This window comes from Rutidosis leptorrhynchoides, chromosome 4 (genome assembly GCF_046630445.1).
Source record: "Rutidosis leptorrhynchoides isolate AG116_Rl617_1_P2 chromosome 4, CSIRO_AGI_Rlap_v1, whole genome shotgun sequence".
In the NCBI taxonomy this organism is placed as follows: domain Eukaryota; kingdom Viridiplantae; phylum Streptophyta; class Magnoliopsida; order Asterales; family Asteraceae; genus Rutidosis; species Rutidosis leptorrhynchoides.
The window spans coordinates 644206709-644229171 of record NC_092336.1 but is presented as its reverse complement, the minus strand read 5'-3'; the positions used below and the strand labels follow the sequence as shown (position 1 = coordinate 644229171).

Below are 22463 nucleotides of genomic sequence, written 5' to 3'. Positions count from 1 at the left end.
CCTCCGCCTTAAGATATTAACTTATTCGATTCCGGTCGAATAAGGTTAATCTAATCGATTGTTTTACGCCCTTGAAATCCAGATTCCAAATCAGGATTTGCATAATTATTGGAGTTAAGACATTCGATCCATTCTTTTTTCCAAATTAAGCACTCAAACCCGAAATCTATTAACTAGACGATTTTGATTCGATCAATAGGCGTGCTAGTAAACTGGGAAATAATGAGGTGAAGTGTTGAGTGGCGTGTTGGGTGATGTGTTAAAATATGATTGGAAGTTTGGTGAAATGGGGGATAAAAATAACAACAACAAAAAAATAATAGTTTCAACCAATCATAAATCAGCACACAAAGTTGGTTCCATGCGCTGCAAGCACACACACCTCACTTGAAGGTTTCCAACACGCTGCGGTAGCTGCGTGTTGGAAGCGTGCTCGGTGCACCCATGGTCCAGCACGCTAAGGTTAAATATGGTCTTAATGAATAAGTTGTTGTATGTGGGCCTTTTACAAAGGAGAATGGTGTTTTGTATGATGATCATACAGGCTTTCACTGGTAATTTGTCTCTCGTGTATCTCAAAATACAATCTTTATTAGCAAATAAAGATTTCTAAAACACACCCTTAGATTTTGGGCTATTTGGATTGCTCGAAACGACATTATTTTTAATGAAAAATTTACTTGTCGTTCGGTCATCGTCCGAAATATCAAACTTAAAGTCTTCCTTTCGGCTACCAATCTTAATTTTTGTCATGGCTTATAATTCTATGTATGGGATCAAAATCCCTTTTTATTATGTTTGTAAAAGTCTTGACTTAACTTGTCAAGCTTTCATTGTTTCATGATCGAGCTAGTCTCGGTTATTGTAATTTTGAAGAGGTTCTTCATTGATTTAAAGAATTTCTCTTCTTATATTAATACAAGTTTCATCTTCACCTTTAAAAAAAAAAATCTAAAAATTACTTTCAATATACCTCTTCATCCGATGGCTCATAATAATCATTTCTAAAACCAATAAATCAATTATTCATAGTCCACTTAAATTACCCTAGTAATTTATCGCGGAGTAAATTCAAAACGTTAAGCATTTGCTTTCCTTTTTCTTACTAGACATTCCTTTTCAAACCCTAAAATACGATTTCCAATTTTCACATGTCCGTTCTTGATTGCTATGTCTTCGATACCCCAATTTCATAATAACATTTGTTTTTCTCTTTTTGACAAAAATAACCGCTATTGCTTGAATTATGATTGCGTTTCGAAATGATACCCACCTATCGAAAAAAATATAGTGAAATCGTTATGTTGATGATTCTACCGTTTATGAGATCAACGGGTATAAAAATGGCGATAATCTTATTCTGTTTCACATTTAATCAATCGTTTGTTGTGTTAATTATTTTATAAATTTGGGGTTTTCATATGGATGGCACCAGATTTTTTGAATTCAGGTTATGGACTGAAATAAAGCATGATTATATTTATTTGTGTATATACTGCTATCAACTAAATACGAACATCGATTTATTTATTTAGGGCATCCTCCGTTAGGCATGAAGGGAAATTTGCCCTAAATTTGGGATGAGGACGAATATCATATTGAAAATAATCCATCTTAATTGGTAATATCAGTTTCAATTCAGACTCAACGTTTAATCATCATCCGATTTATCTGTACTTTTATCTCGTCGTTAACATTTATTCATAGCTTTAAATTCACATTACAATCGGAATTTATTACGATTTTAAGATCAGTGTTGTGAGAAAAACCAAGGCTATAAGATGCCACTCTTTTAATTTTCTCAATGATGTTTACAACTTTGTTAACTACAAGGATGTTCAAGAATGGCGAGTGTCTAAGAATGATGTCTTTGGTAATTTCTACTCTACACATCTTATGATATAAATGGTCATCTTATTTTTCCTTTTATCTACTTAATACATCACTGTCTTAAAGTGTGTTTTGGATCGGTAAAAATGGTGGCATCAGTTTTAAAAAGTTTCTTAAATTATATATTGTATTTGTTTACTAATTATCAGTACTCTTACTTTTGGTAGATGTTGTCAGACAGTTAGTGAAAATGAAGCAGTTTCGTGTGATTGTGGAAAATAATGCTGTAAAGAAATCTATTGAATTTGAGCTACAAGATGCAAACGGGCCGGCTTAAATGCGAATTGGATATATGACATTCCAATACTTACTGATGTAGAGCCAACACTGAGAAGTTTCTTGGTGGAATTAGGCAATGCTGACAGAATACTTGGAATCCAGGTGCGCAGTATTGCCTTGATATGGTTTTTTTAATAATTGTGTTTTGGAATTTATACAATTTTAATGTACGGATGCAAAAAATATGTTTCAAGAAAATTGTCAATTGTGATAACAATGCACATGGCTTTGTGGTTACATTTTACACAGAAGTTGGTTATTGTGATTGTTAGGTTACATTTTTAAATGTGTACGCAGTAATTTAGTATGCCCAAGTTCTAAATTTAGAAGGCCAAAGAGAAATTAGGCCCAACTTTTGTTGAATTTTATACCTGAGTAAAAGCCTGTGATTTTATAGAGTTTCCTATTTCCTATATACCTTAATCACCGACGTGGGATGCAAGAAAAACATTAGCTTAGAATTTCAATTTTTTAATACCTATACTTTTCAGTTTAGCAATTTAATCCCTAATAGTATCTTACTCCTCTTTCGTAAGATGTCATATTACAAAATATATTGTCTGTAATGTTATTTTAGTTTCATAAGTAGTAGTTATACAATTTTTTAATAAGAAGTTCAAGCTAAGATTATATTGCTATAAATTATCGCATGCCTTTGTTTTAGGAAAGTTAATCATTCGATTATTAGAATTTCATTATAATTTCAAACTCCGTATTTTATATGACACAATAAACGATTTTTTCCAAACAAATGAATATGGGTCTATCGAGATTTGTAACTTATGTTTAACTTGTTCGAAATTTATCTCTTCGTTTTACTATTTTATTTAATATTTAATTTAAATATTTAATTGATATTAAAGTGAAAGTAAGTCATCTAACTTAACTTATTTCTAAATATAAAAAAATAGTGACTATCATGTTTGCTTGTAAAGTTTAGCAAGGGCATCATCTAATAGACTCGTTCAGGGCATTATAAAACTCAGGACCGGCCTGATACTGCAGCTGGAGCGTTGGAAAAAGATGATCCTCGTCATGTTCAGCCCTATAGTGATGCAGGATCGGGTCAATATGTGGGACCAATTGGGTTGCTGGATTATTGGGCTGGATACATGAATCATAATGGTGGGCTTGAAGAACAAAATAATGGGCTTGCAAAATATTGGAAGGAGTATATGGATCGTGTTCCTGTACATGGAAATTTCATAGGCAACAAGTCATGCCCAACTGGAATTGGATAAGGATGAAATCTTCTAAATGTTTTATCTTATTTTAATTATTCCAATAGACCTCTAGTTTTCCTGTTTGTTTACGTTTTTTTTGATAATTATTAATAAAAGAATACACAAGGCCGTAGCCCTTGGTTCCAACGCAAGTTTGTTTTAACTTGCATCTTTTTGTCTTGTTTCTTATTTAGCCACGATCCGTGCGCATTACTTCAGGAATGGTACATTGGCTTATTAAAAAAGGGTATGTTTCTTTTTTGTGTATGCATGGCAGCTAAAGGTTATGCTTTAGGTCGATTGGTTAATGGCTTAAAAGAGGTTTGTGTCAAAAATGAGTAAATCTGTGGACATTCAGGTTGGGTTGACTCGAAATGACTTTTCTGGTCAAAAGTTGGTACCCTCAATCTTTTTTCGTATCGTTAAGTCGTGCGAAGTCTGAATTTTTTAAATAAAAATTTACCTAAGAGGGAAATGTTGTTTTTATCCTTTTGAAATTCTCTTGATGCGATACAACTATTCAAGACAACAATAGCTGGGATGACTCCTGTATAAATGATATTAATGGAAAGATCCATTATTCTTTTCTCTATTATATACATCAAGATAAAGATGAAAATCTTATTTGTTGTAGTATCGATTAATTAACTGTAAGGGTGCAAACCAAAGTCCCACATCGGTCATGGGACAAAACAAATGTATGTATATAAGTCTAAGGGGAAGTCCCTCTATCACCAATTGGTTTTAGAAAAGGATGGACTCTTGGGCTTATATTGCAGGACATTGTGTTTGAGCTATGCGATCTTACATTAACAATTATAACATGTTCTCATTACTCATTATAGGCAACTGAAGCTTGTCAAAAATGTTGCAAACATTTGGCCAGAGTTTGGTGTAAATGGAAAAGATCAAATAAAGGTTCACTTGATCTCAATTTTTTTTTTTATTTCTTGACATTTGAGTGTTTGGACTAACGTTTTTAATTGAAAGATTAACCAACATCAGACATAGGGATGTCATCGGGCCGGGTATAGGTAATCACTGACCCGAACTCGATTAAAAAGCTCCCTTCTAAACCCGGTGAGTCCCATTTAGTTACTAACTAGCAGGTAAACGGGTATCTCCACTGGTATTCGTGTCCCGCTTTACTTACAAACTAATGGGTAAACGGCTATCTCAAGGGTATATTATCAACAAATATACATATACATATATTATAAAATAATATATAATTAGCAACAAATAAAAGAATTGATTGGCAACAGTGGATAACCAGTCCAAGGTATGAGTGCACTTCAAGTCATAACAGAATTGGAGTGGGTTAATTGCAGCTGATGTAATCTAAGTTTTTTACTCGTAGGAATAGACAATTTTGAACTGTATGTATATTGTACTCGTGGATAGCATGGTCTGCAACTTGCTTTCCATGCATACTGTAACACTACTTTACAATTCATATACATATACAGTAATATAAAAACCTTGGCTTTAAGAATAAAAAAGCATATATTATAAAATAATATATGTATATTACATATTATTAAAATTTAAACTTGTTGGTTACACGGATTTGGGTCTATTTTGCAAGTATACGGGATGGGTAATCGGATTCATATCTAAAACCATCCCCAGTCCCGAACCCGGATAAAGATCTAAAACAATTCCCATATCGGATTTTGGAATTCCTCATCAGGTACGGGTATTTTTGTCATCCTTATCAGACAACATCAACTTATCTAAAGTAGCAAAGTCTTTAATGTTCACCTTCGTGTGTATATTTATGTTCGAATTCCGCTACTACATCCGGCCACCGCATTGAACGGACTTGCATGCATTTTTAAAAAACGAGCTATTTACATTATTATAAAATCCATCTCTTTATCTTAATCGATATGTCATATTCAAAATCTACAAGTGTCGGGTGCTACCAAGCCACATGATTTGAATTTTTATTTTATAGTATAGCATTATTATTATTATTATTATTTTATTATCATACATAAATAATAAGTCAAACAACTCATCATTCAAAATCTCGTGGAATACCAACATCGTGTTCGGAACTTGATTTTGCTACGAAAATATCGATGGATACAAAAATCAAATTGATCACATAACATAAACTCCAGCCATTAACCCGGACTTGATGTACACTATCAAACAGCAGTACTCAAATCATATCCATGGGAAAGGGTAAGAAGGTAATACCATTATCCAGAAAATTCTCACTTTGGGCCTTTATTAACGGGCTTTAACCCAAATTTTCTTTCACATAATTTATCTTATCCATCCTCCATTCATCTTTAAGCCTACATATAAAATTGTCAGCCTTAGCGTTCACGTCTGGGCTAGGACAAGATATGGGCTCCGACCGCGAGCTAGGCCCAACTAAATCACCACCGTCCATCATAGTATCAAACCCTTCACGATCCGGTGAGCTACATACGGAACTGTGACCACTACGTATCCTCACATAATCACCACGGACCTCAAATGTCATCGCCCGCATCCTAAAAGGCGGCGGAGGTGGCGGCGGCATTGGAATCAAAGGTGATTGTGAACCACTCTGCAGAAATTCTTCCCTCTCATAATTACTTGTTTTTGTCGGTAGCGGCGGTTTTCCATTGTTCGTTGAACTGCGGTTGCTACCCTCCATTTTCACAGGACCGGTGTATTGCGGTGGTGGTGGAGGTGGTGACGGTAAAGAAGGCGCGGTTATCGAACTGAAATGTTTACTCTTCCTTCCGCTTTTGAACAAGTCGTTCATAATTGAGGATGGCGGTGGCGGAGGTGGTGGTGGTGGTGGTGGTGGTGGAATGGTAGAAAGTGATTCAAACCGTTTGCTTTTGTTACCGGATTTGAATATATTGCTGAAAATTGAGCTCGGTGGTGGAGGTGGCGGAGGTGGAGGAACAGAGTGAATTCGTTTATGTTTACCACCTTTTTTAAATATATTTTGAAACATAGAGGGCGGGGGAGGAGGGGGGGGAGGCGGTGGTGGAGGTGGCGGTGTAAGTATTTGCTGTATCTCTTCAACTTGTGGTGATTGTAAAGAATCTACCCAAGAAGGTGATGCATCTAAACTTCCGCCTGAATAATTTCTCAGTTTCCGTTTGTTTTTTCGTTTTTTCTGATTATTATATAATGATGATATCGCAGTAGCTATCTCCTTCGTGGCATCACTTACTTTCCTCTCAAGTTTTGAATGTTTATGACATGATTGGTGCACTCTCGCCGCAGGTGGCGGCGGTGGCGGCGGTGGTGTATACGTGTTCACTTTTTCAATCGCGTCAGATTGTTTCCGTCCTACACTTCGAAAAGAATGCCTCTTTGAATATACTGATGATGATACAGCTTTTGGCGGCGATGGTGGACGTGTCTCCAGATTATTCAAATTTTGACTAACCTCGTCAACAGTATCTACAACGATGTCTTTGACGTCGGTGAGCTCAACCGGAACAGGTGAACTCCGGCGTGATTGCCGATGACTATCACCGTAAGCTGGTATCGATCGATACACATCAAAATCGTCAAGATACTGATTTCGATTCATACCACTGTGTTCCCAAATGGACTCTTGTCTCAAATCCGGATACGAACTACTATTTCGTCTCAACCTACCCGTTGCCAATTTTTGATCCGAAAACCCGACCAATTGACCCGACGACTGATCCACTGATTCTACGTTACTAATAATATTAGGGCCACAACTACTATTACTGTCTGTTACAAAAGTGTTGCCTTGATCAACAACGACGTCATTATAAGAAGAAATGACGTCGTCGTTTGTACGAGCCAAGACTCCACAAAGAATTGCAAAAATGACAAGGAAAATGTTGAGGGAATCCCATGTGGATTTAACAGAAGCTGCTGTATTTAAAAAACGTGACGTGTGTGATAAAATTGGTGGGAGTAATAAAAACAGGAAAATGACAACAAGGATTGGGAGTAGGATGATCAGAACCACGGGGTCTATAAGTGGTGTACGACGGCGACTGGTGGTTAATGGTGTTGATTGGATCCAGATGGAGGGTGGGGAGTCAAGATCGTGTTCCATGGGAAAGAAAGCTAGGGGTTTCTTTTTAGTGTTTATGCTTTGATTGAAACTAAAAGTTAAACTATATACTTATATATAAATGATTGAAATAATTGATTGATGACAAAACAAGATTTATACAGATGATGATATGTACAATAATTAGTTTATTTACTGTAATATTTATGTGTGCATTTTTGTATTTTAAAATTTAATTAAATAGCTGATGCAATTTTACACATGGCAAATTTAAATGGTGTTTGTGTTTCTTAATTATATTTTATTTATTTTTTATCCGTCATTTTCAAATAATTTGTAAAAACTTAGTAATATAAAATGAAAGATACCCGCATATTTAAACTAGAATGTTTCTCTGATCTTTTTAATCGAGCTGTCGTTTAAACGTATATCTTAATCTTAATTAATCTCAACCTTACGTAACTAAAACTTAAATAATAAATTAAATTAAAATTGAGGTAAGCCATATTTATTCATCCATCTATGTCTATCTATATCTATCTATCTATATTTTATCTATATTATTATTATCTTTTTTATTTTATATATAATAACAAAGTCATTTTTTCTTAATCATTTTCAAAAAATTTCAAATGGACAAGAAATGACCATTAGATCAAAAATCAACTTTCAATATCAATCATTGAATCAAATAATCACTCAACATTTTTCTCTCTTCTCAAATTCAATTGTTGATTGACCACAATACCCGTCCGCTTTCAACAAACAATAATACCTTATACAAAATAAAATAAAAAGATCGGTCAGTACACCGTATTCAACAGCAACAATTCGATCCGGTGTAGATTTCTCACAAAGATTGAAACCTGATTTCAATGGGGTTTTGCAATTCAATCAAGGTTCGACAGTTGATTTTCCAAATTGTTTGAAAGACAAGTCGTGTTCTAATGTATGATTGAAGCAACATCAAATTAGGGTTCTTCATTGTCAATCTCAGAATTTTGTAGAACAATTCGATCGTTATACTGCAAAAAACGATTTAATTAACAGCAGGTTTAATTTTGCAGTTCGTAACCCTCTCATTCAAGTTAGTCGTAACCCCAAAATCATCTTCAAGGTTTAATTTTGCACGATGGTATAATACCCTTTCAATTTCCGTAATCTTTGTTGCAGGTCATAACCCTTTCATTCGAATTAGGGCTTGTAATTTTGGCTTTATAATCCGATTATGTTCTAAGAGTGTTCTAAGATATATTGTAATTAGGGCTTATTTATTTTGGTCTTATAATTTTGATTAAATTAGGGCTTTATAATTTTGGTTTTATTATGTTAATATTCTAATACTATTCGATGGCTCTCTAATGTGAGGTGTATACGTATTATATATGTGCAATATATTAGTTAATGTAATATGTGTAATTAGGGTTATGACAAGTGTTAACTGCTATATTTTTGACTTAAATATTTTTTTATTTTTTTTCAAGGCAAAGACACATTTTATTAGAAACGCCACTAGATTACACGACCAAAAGCAATTGAGATCATGCTTTCGGGGAAGAACTAACAACTCAAACAACAAAAATTACATAAAAGAAACTCCGGATATTAACCGTAAACATCGAACGAACTTGGATTTAAAAGCCATTGGCTCCAACTAATGTTTAATTTCTGGGAGCGCCTAGAGATCCATTCAAACGCCTTGATTTGCAACCCATTGAGAGTCATCGAACTATTCCCTTTTTTCTCTTGGAAAACCGTGAGGTTCCGATTCCGCCAAATCATATACCCGCAAACCCATTCGATAGCCTTCCACAATTTCGATCTTAATTCGGGATGATTTGAGTCTACACAACCTTGAAAAAGCTCACCCATATTCTCGTAAGGAAGCCGCGATAAGTTCCACCACCTAAATACCCGTAACCAGAGATCCTTTGCGAATTGGCAATGAATGAAAATATGTTCCACCGTTTCTAAGTCGTTGTCGCAAACAGGACATCTCACCGAATCCAAATCTATCCCCCTTTTATCTAGCTCGACTCTTACCGGTATTCGATTTTGCTTCGCCCTCCACACAAACAAACTGACTTTTTGGGGAAGAAAGTCGACTTGATCAGTACACTTAGCCCCGATGTTTGGGCTGAGCACTTTTTCATCGATTAGCTTTGATAGTGAATAGACTGTGAAGCCGCCATTCTCAAACAAGTTACATGCCCATTTATCACGATTGCCGTCAGCGAATTTGAAGTTACTTAGCAACTCATTGATGTTATGAAGTTCATCTAGAGTTCTGCCATTCGGGCTTCTCACCCAGTCCCATGTTGGAATGATACCGCAATTCTGATCCCTTGAGCATCTATCCATGATCAACGCATCTTTGTTTCGATCCAGGTTATACAATCTGCCAAACCTTTCCTTGAGTGCAAAATTATCCAACCATTTGTCGTGCCAAAAGACACTATCGTCACCTTTGCAAATTATCTTCACGAAAGCGTTAGTGAATTGGATACCGAGATTATCAATGATAATCCCGGTTTTGCAAATATTATTCCATATCAACCCCTTCCCGAACCAAAGATTCAAGTTATCCCCCAACCCTCCTTCCCGCCCATAAAGACTAGAAATGACTTTTGCCCACAAGGCATGTTTTTCATTACGAAACCGCCACCACCACTTTGACAATAGTGCTAAATTTTTTGCTTTTAGTGACCCAACGTTCAACCCCCCGCCCTCAAAAGGAAGTAGTATATTTTCCCATTTTATCCATGATAGTTTTTTAGATTCACCTGACCCGCCCCAAAAAAAAGAACGGCGCAAACCTTCGAGCTTGTTGATGACACAAGATGGCGCACGGAATAAGGAGAAGGCATACAACGGGAGACTACTAAGGACCGATTTGATAAGGGTTAACCGACCACCAAATGACATCGATTTTGCTTTCCAACCTTCAAGCCTCTTATGGAATTTTTCTATGTATGGCTCCCAATCTTTACTTTTGTTCATCTTCCGTCCTATTGGGAGACCTAAATACATAAACGAGATAACTCCCACTTGACATCCTAATCTGCTTGCCATGTTATCCACCAGGTTCGTGTTTACCCCGACTCCGTATAGACAACTTTTCGAAACATTTACTTGCAGCCCTGAAAAGATCTCAAAACATTTGAGTACTTTGAAGACATTACCAATGTTTTTTCTGCTCCATTCACCAAAGATCATGGTATCATCGGCATACTGCAGGTGGGATATTAATACTCGGTCCTTAACCACTTCAATTCCCTTAATCAATTTCACTTGTAAGGCTTGTTTAATTAGAGCGTTTAAACCCTCCGCTGCAATGATAAATAAATACGGGGACAAGGGGTCTCCTTGACGCACTCCCCTTCGGAGAGCAAATTCCTCAGTTGGAGACCCATTAACAAGAACCGAAATCGACGCCGAAGATAAACAGGAGTTAATCCAATTACGCCACTTTACTCCAAACCCCATTCTCTCTAAAATCTTTGATAGATACTTACGATTGATGCTATCGAATGCTTTTTCGAAGTCGGCCTTAAAAATCATACACTTATCTTTTTTTCTTTTGACTTCATCAATCACTTCGTTTGCCACCAAAATTCCGTCTAGAATAAACCTTCCTTTCATAAATGCACTTTGCTCCCCGCTTATGACTTTGTGGATCACCTTCTGAAGTCTTTTTGCAAGTAGTTTGGCAATGATCTTATAAAAGCTACCGATTAGGCTAGTAGGTCGGTATTCTCCAAGGTTCATCGGTGTTAATTTCTTTGGAATCAAGGTCATGAAACTCGCATTACATCCCCAGGATATTGATTCCGTAGCCCAAAACCAATCCACGGCTTTTTTCAGATCATCTTTTATTAACCAAAAAAATACTTTATAAAATCTCAAATTAAAGCCATCAGGTCCCGGTGCTTTGGACGGATCACACTCTTTTATTGCATCCCATATCTCTTCTTCAGTGAATGACAGCTCCAGTTTTTCAGCTTCACCCGGATCAATTCTGTTGAATTGTAGCGAATTAAGTGACTCCCAATCTGGCTTCTCGGACTGCTTGATATCGAATAGTTTACTAAAATAACCATGTATTTATTTTTTATATCCTCAGGCCTTTCGCTCCAAGCACCATCTATATGCAGACCCCGAATGCCTGAACAGTTGTGCCTTCTTTTAATCGATGCATGAAAAAATGAGGTGTTGTCGTCACCTTCTGAATCCCATTTGACCCGGGCTTTTTGTCTAAGTATCTCGGCCTTCTCTTGTTCCTTTTTTAACCATCTGACCCTTGAGTTCAGCCATTTTTCCTTTTCCAAATCAGTGATAGTACCTGCATCTGCCTTTAGTTCCAATTCGACAGATTCATTCCTCAGATCCATAATTTCCTGATCCAGTGCACCATATTTACGCTTACTCCATCCCCTTAATGCCTCTTTTACATTCTTTAGTTTATCACGAAATCTGCAATCGTCACGGTTACCTGAAACTTGCTTGTTCCACGCATCAATTATCACGTTCTCAGCCTCCTTTGAATCTAGCCATAAATCGAAACATTTAAATGGCTTGGGCCCAAAGTCAATATTTGAGTCTCTGATAACTATAGGGCAGTGATCTGAGGTTCCTCGATCAAGAGCTACCGCTGTGATATCGCCCCAAACTTGAAGACAACGATCATTAACTAGGAATCGATCTAATTTACTAAACTTTAGACCATTATCGCATATCCTTGTAAACCTTCTGCCAATCAAAGGAATTTCGTATAGTTGTGAATCCTCAATGAAGCGATTGAAACATTTTGCCCGACTTTTAATGAATTGGCAATTCTGTCTTTCTTCTTGTGATCTTACCTCATTGAAATCACCCCCTAGAATCCATTCGACATCTGTGAGATTCAAAATATCCACTAAATCCTCGAACATTCTCTTTTTCTCATCATCCTTGTGAGGCCCGTACACATTCACTATAACGGTTTCATGTTCCTTGCCTACCCATTTACCTTTAATAGCAAGGAAGTGTTCTTTCACCACTGCTTCATTAACCATGAAGACGTTAGGATCCCATATCGATAACATACCTCCGGATTTTCCAGTCATTGACTTAAATATGATGAAATGATTTAGGAAAATGGGTGTGATTTCAAGGAAGTTACTTCCAACATGTGTAAATTTGTGTGTTTGCTGTCATGCACTAAGCTCACATTCTAGGCAACGTGTGGAGAGATACAAGAAGTTACTTGCTGAAATATTTCCGAAATTACATGTTAGTACTTAATTCTTGTATACCATGTTGTACATACAGAATATTGTATCTATGTTATGAATGAAGTCTTTTTGTTCATTATATGAGAAAGTGGAGTTATTTTTGTGTTTAGGGTGGTTCTGTGAATGACCGAAAAATCACAAAATTGTGTGAACAGAAATGCTACAACCACCCTTGTTTCACCAAAAAACTCCCACTTTATGACCTGGCATGTTGACTCTCACATACACGTAGACTTGCAAGTTATAACTACTCCCATTTATTTTTGGTTGCTATATATTTTTTAAATTAAGTTTCCTAAACCTAAATAACTAATTACTCTGTATGTATTCATATTTCTCTGTTTCTTTCTTCTCCAAAATAAAAAACCCTCTAATATCCATTGTTGATTATGCATAGCCCTTGAAAAGAATTCGTTACTCTTGTAGTTAGAGGGTGTATAATTCTTAGTTGATTTTCCAGCCGATTGAAAGTTTGATTAATATGCGATTTTATGATTTTCTTAGGGTTTTGTTAATCTCTACAACTAGGTTTTAAACATATATATACTTTAAACCAAAGAATTTCAATATCAAAATACTGAATCTGTTAAAAAGTAAATCCAATTGGCAATTGTGTTCACCACATCAACTTTTTGGCGCCGCTGCCGGGGAGTTGGCAGTTAAATAAATAGATAATTTTTCTGATTCGTAGTAGTAGTTGGATTTGTACTTGGACTGGGTTATTGGAGCCAAACAGTACTCAATTATATTGGGACCAAACGAATCCTGCCACTCTGCTGCATCTTTTGGCTATTCGAAACGTGAGCAAAATCAGAAGGAAAATCTGTTTGTTTAAAGGTTTTTATCATTGTTTTTATGTTATTCGATCCTTTTTAAGGAATTCAATTATTAGGAAAGCTTTTGGTGTTGTGATTTCATAATAGAAATTAATGCATGAATTTACGTTCTTCCAACACTGAATTAACTCCTTCATATCCTGAACCCGAAAGGGAATTTCACGAACGTTTAAGAGCTCAAGAAGTAGAGTCTCTCGCTGAGGATTTAGAATCACTTTCATTGGATTCTAACTCTGAACCAGTTATTCAACCAATCATAAAGCCAGTTATTAAAGAAGAAGAAGAGATGGCTGCTACAAATCAAACGATGGATGCATTAATAAAGGCAACAAGAACAGGTCAAGGTCACGCAATTATTCAACCTACGATGAATGACGGCTTTGAAATAAAAGGTCAATTCCTCCACATGGTGACTAATACATGTCAATTCGGTGGAGCTCCAAATGAGGATGCTAACGAGCATCTTCGTAAGTTTGTAAGCATTTGCAAGCTATTCAAGATCAAAGATGTCTCCGATGAAATCGCATGTTTAAAAATCTTTCCATGGTCGTTAAAGGATGATGCAAGAGATTGGCTAGACTCATTACCAGAAGGTTATATCGAAGACTGGAATGATATGATGGACAAGTTTTTGTCAGAGTTCTTCCCTGCTTCAAAAACAGCAAAGTTGCAAAGTGATATAAATCACTTCAAGCAAAAGCCTAATGAGACTCTTTATGAAGCTTGGACCCGATTCAATAAAATGCTTAGGGTATGTCCTCAACACAGGTTGAATACATTCCAAAAAGTCTAAATATTCTATAAAGGAGTCAATGTGGCTACTCGAAAGGATATAGATGTTGCAGCAGGAGGATCAATCATGAAAAAAACGCCCGAAGAAGCGCACACAATCATTGCCGATATAGCAGCACATTCTCATAATTGACATCAAGAGATGGAATTTTCTAGATCATCAACCGTTGCTAGTATTGAAGGCAATGATGAAATCGCTGCTTTAAAAGTTCAAATGGCAAATCAAGCAAGGCAAATTGAGAAGGTGACCAAAGAAATGCATGCTATTAGGGTAGGGTGTGAATTGTGTCAAGGTCCTCACCTTACTAGAGATTGTGATCAAACAACGATGGAAGAGCAAACAAATTTCTTAGGTTACTTGCGAAAAGGTGAAATGAATTTCAACGATTTTCCGGCGGTTGAAGTAATGAACCGAAAATATCCTCCAATTAACAGCTACCAAGTAGGAGGACCTTCAAGTTCAAACAATAATTACCAAGGAGGAAATCCGGTTTACCAAAATAACCGGAATTTCTCAAATCAAAATCAAAGAAGTGCACCACCGGGTTACAATCACCTAAACAACCGAAATCAACCTCAACAAAATTACTAAAATAATTTCCAACACAATCAACCACAACCACAAGCACCTATACAACCACAACCCGAGAAGAAATCTGGTTTGGAAGATCTTTTGAGAGATTTTATGGTTAAGCACGAGCAAACTACAGAACTTCAAACTCAGCAAATTCGAAATCAACAAGCTACGATACAGAATTTAGAAAGAGATGTTCGAAGGATCTCGCAGTTACTGTGATGACCCAAAAATTTCTGACCAAATTTAAACTTAATCTTTAACGTTTCCGACTCGATAAGCAAAGTCTATGAAGTTGAATCCTAAAATTCTTAAACTATTCAAATACCCTTCGGTTATTCTCAACGAATCACAAATAATTATATGTAAATAGATACATACTATAACTTGAAAACGTAACAAAGTGATGAGTATATGATACTGTGCATTAAACTTATTGATTTAATTATCTGATTGATATATTTAACTACGGAGTTAAAAGATTATGCCAAACGATTGAATTAAAATATATTTATTGAGTCCCTTAAGGATTATGATATTATTATGGGTCTCTGTTGTAAGGTCCACGTTGATTTGGGAAATCATTCATGTTTAACGGTATTCGGAATAAATGGTAAAGTGTTTGTTTAAATAACGTAATTTGGACACATACAATAATAAGAATATTAACTGTTAGAATTAGATATATGAATAACTTGCGATCTGCATTTCAAAACGTGTTTATTAATATTGAAAATATATATTTAACAATATGATAAAATATAATATTAACTTGGTAATAAAATGATTTGATATTATATATGTATTAACAAATAGCGAGACGATGATTTATAGAAGTAAATGACCAAAACACTCAAGTGTATAAGTTACAATTCTAGTGATATAGTTTATGGATAATTTAAATCTATATTTTGACAAAGGTACGAGTCACGAAACATAAAGTACAAGTTTTCTCAGCGTACGAAAGGACGTTCAAAAAAACCGGAACCGGGACATAAGTCGCGTGATGACGTACGACTTATCGGAACAAAAATTACAAATCAACTATGCACGGAAATATAATATAATATATAATTAATTAATTTAAATTATATATATTATATTAATATTTAAATATGTCGACAAACTAGAAGTTAAAAGAATGTGAGCTAGATCAGAGGGCCATGCGATCGCATGGCCTTGATGCCCAAAAACCATGCGATTGCATGGGGTACTTTTTCAGGCCAAGTCCTATAAATTGATCGAATTGGCTCTGGTCCCATTCATTTCATATACACCGTAATTATTTATTTAATTATATTATTATTATTATTATTATTATTATTATTATTATTATTATTATTATTATTATTATTATTATTATTAATCTTATTATTATTAGTATTATTAATTAGTATTATACATAAAATACTACGACGAGGTTATGAGCGTGTCACATTCAAAAATAGGTTTTCGAGCGGGATAGAGCTAAGAAAATTATGGGTTATAGCTATGGAGGTTATGGGTAATATTCATGGGTACTGTTCGCAAGTCAAATCTAGTGTTTATCATCTCTGTTGCGTCTACGTACTTTCCGGCAATATTGAATCTCAATATTGATACGTGAGCATTCATATCTTATCTTTTATATATTAATTGTGTAGATACTAATTTTCTACAATTTAGGCTGGGTGGGGTAGATAGAAGAATGTCCCTAAGCAACGTAACTAACGCGTTGGGGATTTACACCGTCGAGGAGATGTTGACTCCCGGTTTTAGGGAGTATATTTTTACTGGGGCTAGGTATACAGGTAATTATGATTCTGAGAGAGTTTGGCAATCTTTTACTCGTAGAAATAGATATGAGGCCGGCCAAGAATCATACCTAAAGATCACTGATGTTCGGTTTAGAATAATTGATAAATTTATAGCGAACACAATAAACCAAAGTTCATTTGGTAATACAGATAAAATTAATTATATTGACCTTTGGTATTTAGATGTGATCAGAGATAGGGATACTTTTGTTAGTATACCCTATGAAGTTGCCTACTTCTTGGCTCATGTAGGTAAAGGTGCTAGAGGATCAAGTGACATGTCGGGGGTCACTATATCACTTGTTGAGGAAATTGGTTCGGACTCGACCCGAGTGAATCAGAACCTCTAATCATACCGGTAGATCAAGCTGTTAGAACTTTAGGATTGGATGTATATAAAACTGCAAAAGCTATACAAGTGAGGGGTGGGGTAATTAGTTTAAGACGACAAGAAGTTGTTGCTCCCGCTCCTATGGAGGAAGATGATGAAACCGAGCGAGATACTAGGAGAAGACGGAGACAGCCAAATCAGGCTAGTTCGTCTAATGTAGGTACTTCTGATTTCGATATGTTACAAAATTCGTTTAATTCATTGAGTTTAGATGTGAGGAACTCATATGAAAATTAGGGACAGAGATCAGAAAACCAGTACACTAGTTTGTCTCGGCAATTAGGGGACATTAGGAATACCCGACTAGCTCAGGGTAATATTTTAGAAAACATCTGATATGATCAAAGGAGCCATGGAGCACAACTTGAGTGGGTACATCATCAGGCATATTTATACGCAGCTAACCCACAACATTACGCACCCTCAGTCTTTCCTTCATACACCCCATGGCAAGCACCTGGTGATCCTCTACCTCCACCTTATGATCCCAACGCTGCTCTAGCTGCAAGTCAGGATGCCTATCAGCGTTTTTACGAGGAACAACGCCAAAATGAACAGCGGCAGCAACAGCAACAGGAACATGAAGATCAAGGAGGCCCTGTATGGTCATTTTTCTAGTTTTTAGTTTTAAAACAATTTATTTTTTATCTTGTTTGTATAAAATGATTTTTTATGGTGTGTGTTAAGTATTTACATTTACTTTTATATATTTTATATATACAAAAACTTTATTTGTGGGGTAAAATTTTTGTACTACTAAAGTACAACCCCATCTCGTGTGTGATTAACATATTTGTTGACAGGTACTTATGATGATGAGATTCGACATAACGAAACACGAAAGTATTATTGTGATAAAAAGGATTGGATATGTTCATACGATAAGCATTTTACAATGTCCAATTACTTAACAAAGGAAGTTCCATATACTCTACCCTTTTTGTCCTCTCAAATTTATACATTTAATCTGATTTTATGTAATGAGGGCATTACATAATCTTAAGTGTGGGGTGGGAATATATAAATTCTCGAGAACTTATAACTTGGTGGTTTTTACGAAAAATTTTGAAAATTTTTAAACAAATTTATCTAGTCAATTTTTAAGGTAATTACGAGCAATTAAAGATTAGGTGTCAACAGCCGAAATTATTGTTTCCATACATTAAAAATACATAAGTTTATTTGATTAAAACCTATAAAAGAAAACCAAGTATAACAGAATTTATAAACCCATATGTTTAGAACCATTTATCACATGTTTCTATGAAGTTTATTGCAGATATCATTGCTTTGGAATGTATAAACCTGAATATCCCATTGATACGAGTAATAAAGGATGAATCAAGTCCATCCCTTAAGGAAGTAAAGTCTTCCAAAATGACACACTTGCTAACCTATGTTAGAAGATGTAGTCCAGAACAGCTGTAGGTTGACAAAAAAATCTTGAAAAGTCATCTCTATCATCGGCTGGAAATCCACCTCACCTCAGCATCAAACAGAGTTTTTGGTGGTCAAACTTATCCTAACCATGAGATGGATCTGTCTCGTACAATGGGGGGGGGGGGGCACATTGCAAATTAGCTTTTAAGACTAATGAATCTAATCTCCAGATGGATGATCTCCGTAAAGATCAACCGCATCTATGTTTGACCGCGGTCAACATATATATGCCATAACAAATTGAGGTGTGCAAACTCATGGTTCACCGATGATACTTGGACACGATATGAGTTTCTTCTAAAACTTATGCTATTTTATGAACTATATTGTGTAAAACCATTTTTTGGACATTCGGTTTCAAGTTACATGATATTTCAATCATGGGGGCGAGTAGCTTACTAATCGCCGACTGAGACTACGGTTTTCAGTTACCCTCAACCGGAATTTGAGGTTAAAACCGGAAAACGTGTCTAGTGTAAAAACTAGCATGACATTTTATAAAATCATAAAACTTTTTCACAAGGTCCAATTTTCCCTAAGGATCCAAATTTTTAAACCTTAATCACGAGTTTCAACTTTTTTATGTTGTCAGAATTTCATTTTGTGTGGTGTGCGTGTGATCCAATAAAAATTGTGTAGTGTTTCCATCTTATTCCATATAGCGTGTGTTTCATTTCGTGTGGAGTGTGTTGTGTGATTTAATGTTCGACATGGAAAAAAATATTGAAAGGACCCGTTCATATACATTATAAACGATTCACAATAGTTGATTACATCGCGAGGTATTTGACCTCTATATGATACGTTTTACCAACATTGCATTCGTTTTTAAAAGGCAACTTTTCTTTACATCAAAAATTGACGGCATGCATACCATTTCATATTACATCCAAATAAAATTGACTTAATATTAATCTTGATGAACTCAACGACTCGAATGCAACGTCTTTCAAAGTATGTCATGAATGACTCCAGGTAATATCCTTAAAATGAGCTAATGCACAGCGGAAGATTTCTTTAATACCTGAGAATAAACATGCTTTAAAGTGTCAACCAAAAGGTTGGTGAGTTCATTAGTTTATCATAATCAATCATTTCGTAATAGTAATAGACCACAAGATTTCAGTTTCCATAAATATCCGTACACTCGCAAGTGTATAAAAGTATTCTATAAGTTGTAGGCACCCGGTAACAAGCCTTAACGTTCATGTTTTACCCTCTGAAGTACACCGGATCAGGTGTGTTTAAAATAACATCGAAGTACTAAAGCATCCCATAGTCAGGATGGGGTTTGTCAGGCCCAATAGATCTATCTTTAGGATTCACGCCTACCGTACATAGACAAGTAGTTTAATGTTACCAAGCTAAGGGTATATTTCTGGTTTAAACCCACATAGAATTAGTTTTAGTACTTGTGCCTATTTCATAAAATATTTATAAAATAGCGCATGTATTCTCAGCCCAAAAATATATATATAAAGGGAGTAATGAAACTCACAATACTGTATTTCGTAGCAATTATGTATATGACGGCACTGAACAAGTGCAGGGTTTGTCTCGGATTCACGAACGTATCAATATTGTGATTCAATATTGCAGGAAAGTACGTAGACGCAACGAAAATGATAAACGTTAGGTTGACCTCACGAGCAATACCCTCGATCAATACCCATAACCTCCATAGCTATAACCCATAATTTCCTTAGCTCTATCCCGTTTGAAAACTTATTTTGAAATCGTCTGAATATAACTCCGTCGTAGTATTTTATGTATACTAATAATATCTTGAAATAATTCAAAGAAAATATTTATATGTAATTCGATTGAGAGAGTTTAGAGAAATATATTTTCAAGTTTCTATGAAATAATGAAACCTATTGAATTCTATTTATAATAGATTTTTGAATTATTAAAGTGAATTATTAAAGTATGATTTATTAAAGTGAATTATTAAAGTGAATTATTAAAGTATGAATTATTAAAGTGAATTATTAAAGTATAAATTATTAAAGTGAATTATTAAAGTATAAATTATTAAAGTGAATTATTAAAGTATGAATTATTAAAGTGAATTATTAAAGTGAATTATTAAAGTATGAATTATTAAAGTGAATTATTAAAGTATGAATTATTAAAGTGAATTATTAAAGTATGAATTATTAAAGTTAAAGTAAAGGTAAAGTTAAAGTATAGTAAAAGTATAAAACTATGTACGTATACTACGCGTATAAATATATATAATATTAATTTAAATTGTTATATATATTTAATAAAATAAAATATAAATATCGTTATCTTTATCATACTGGTAAAGTAATGAGTTGCAAAAGTGGTTCTAGATATTTATAAAAGATATATACGTTTTAATAATAAAGTTCTTTTTAAACTGAAAACGTTTTTTTTGTACTTTTGAAACTAAATCAAATAAATATGATAATTTTGTTTTTCAAAACTAAATATATTTAAGAATCATTTTGTTAAAAGGTTAAAATAATGGAAATCGTTATATCATAAAACATTTTAAAAAAGTAGAATTATATATATTCATAATAGGTTTCAAGTTTTTAAATTACGGTCTGTTGGTGAAGCATGGGATAAAGTTCAAAGGTTAAATAAACGTATGAAATCATCTTAATGAAAAATGTCGAGTTACTTAACTTGTCGATATCCAACATCTAAGTTATTTACACTCCACGTTCTTATTTTCATATTAAATAAAATGAAAGTTAGCATAGTTATCTTATCAAGGTCACGAAGAAAATATTATAAAACATGCCTTGGAAATTAAACAGGAATTTTCACTAACCCTTGTCTAGTTCCCGTTAATTGACACATTTGTTCTTACTTATAAATCACTTTACCATTTTCCGAATGTTGTCAAAAAGAATAGATTTCTTAAATCACAGTGGACCTCATAACATAGGCCCGTAATCATATCATAATGTATCTGATAATTCAATCATTTGATATTATCTCTTAATTCTGTCGATAAATATATCGAAACAAATACGTTCATGTAAAGAATCATATATCTAATACTTTGTTAATGTTTTCAGTTAATATTATATATTATATATACATATCTATATACTCATAATTGTTCGTGAATCGTCGAACACGGTCAAAGGGTAATTGATTACATGAATGTAGTTCCAAACTTTTTGAGATTCAACATTACAAATTCTGCTTATCGTGTAGGAAACATATAAAGGTTAAGTTTAAATTTGGTCGGAAATTTCCGGGTCGTCACAGTACCTACCCGTTAAAGAAATTTCGTCCCGAAATTTGATCGAGGTCGTCATGGCTAACTATAAAAATGTTTTCATGACGAATATGAGTTGATAAATAGAGTTTTATCATCATTGAGTAATATAGATAAAACAATTTGATTGCGCGAAGAGTATAAGTAAAGCTATCGCAAGAGAGTGAAATGAGTAAACGTATATTTGTTTTAACCGATGACGTAGTTATGATTGATTTCCGGAATTCATGGGATTTAAAGAAAATCTTTGCAATAAGATTTGGTTCTTCGGCGATTAAGGAAATCATGATCTTCTTTGATTAAATGCGATAATCTGTCTCGATTTCTCTGTCTGATATTTTACTATAAATCCACCCCCTTCGTTTCTTTATTTCCATAGCTCACACCTTCTAGTCTTTCTCCCCAATTCATATTTTAAAGCATTCTATAATATGCTTCATCCAGTATTGATTCTTGATATACTCTTAACTTTCATATCTGTCATTCTTCTTTTTCATCTACCACCGGAGGAAGTTATTTTCTTCTACCATTACTTTGGGGTTATTGTGTTTTTCATTCTCCCGTGTCTTTATATTGCTATACGCATTGATATACACGGTTTGTAATTTCGAGGTTGTTATCGGGCTTTATATTCTCCATTATATTTCGGAGCTTCATGCTTTCATTTTCTCTTCCCGGCCTTAAGTCAAGCG

At 34.7% G+C, this 22463-nt stretch overlaps 1 protein-coding gene and 1 long non-coding RNA gene across 4 annotated transcripts; one reads left to right on the top strand and one right to left on the bottom strand.

Annotated features, from left to right (window-relative positions):
* Positions 1-1130: 1130 nt before the first annotated feature.
* On the top strand, positions 1131-3536 carry LOC139904369 (uncharacterized). 3 transcript variants are annotated; one of them, XR_011778759.1, is made up of 4 exons: positions 1131-1450; positions 1536-1873; positions 2058-2271; positions 3139-3536. It is a non-coding gene; the product is annotated as an uncharacterized lncRNA (long non-coding RNA). The 3 variants fall into 3 exon arrangements; XR_011778758.1 differs by having other exon boundaries at positions 3110-3536; XR_011778757.1 differs by having other exon boundaries at positions 3105-3536.
* A 2107-nt stretch (positions 3537-5643) lies between these two features.
* LOC139843185 (uncharacterized) lies at positions 5644-7449 on the bottom strand. The gene has a single exon (XM_071833252.1). It carries the CDS (start codon positions 7447-7449, stop codon positions 5644-5646), a length of 1806 nt encoding a protein of 601 aa, XP_071689353.1.
* Between the last annotated feature and the right edge of the window lie 15014 nt (positions 7450-22463).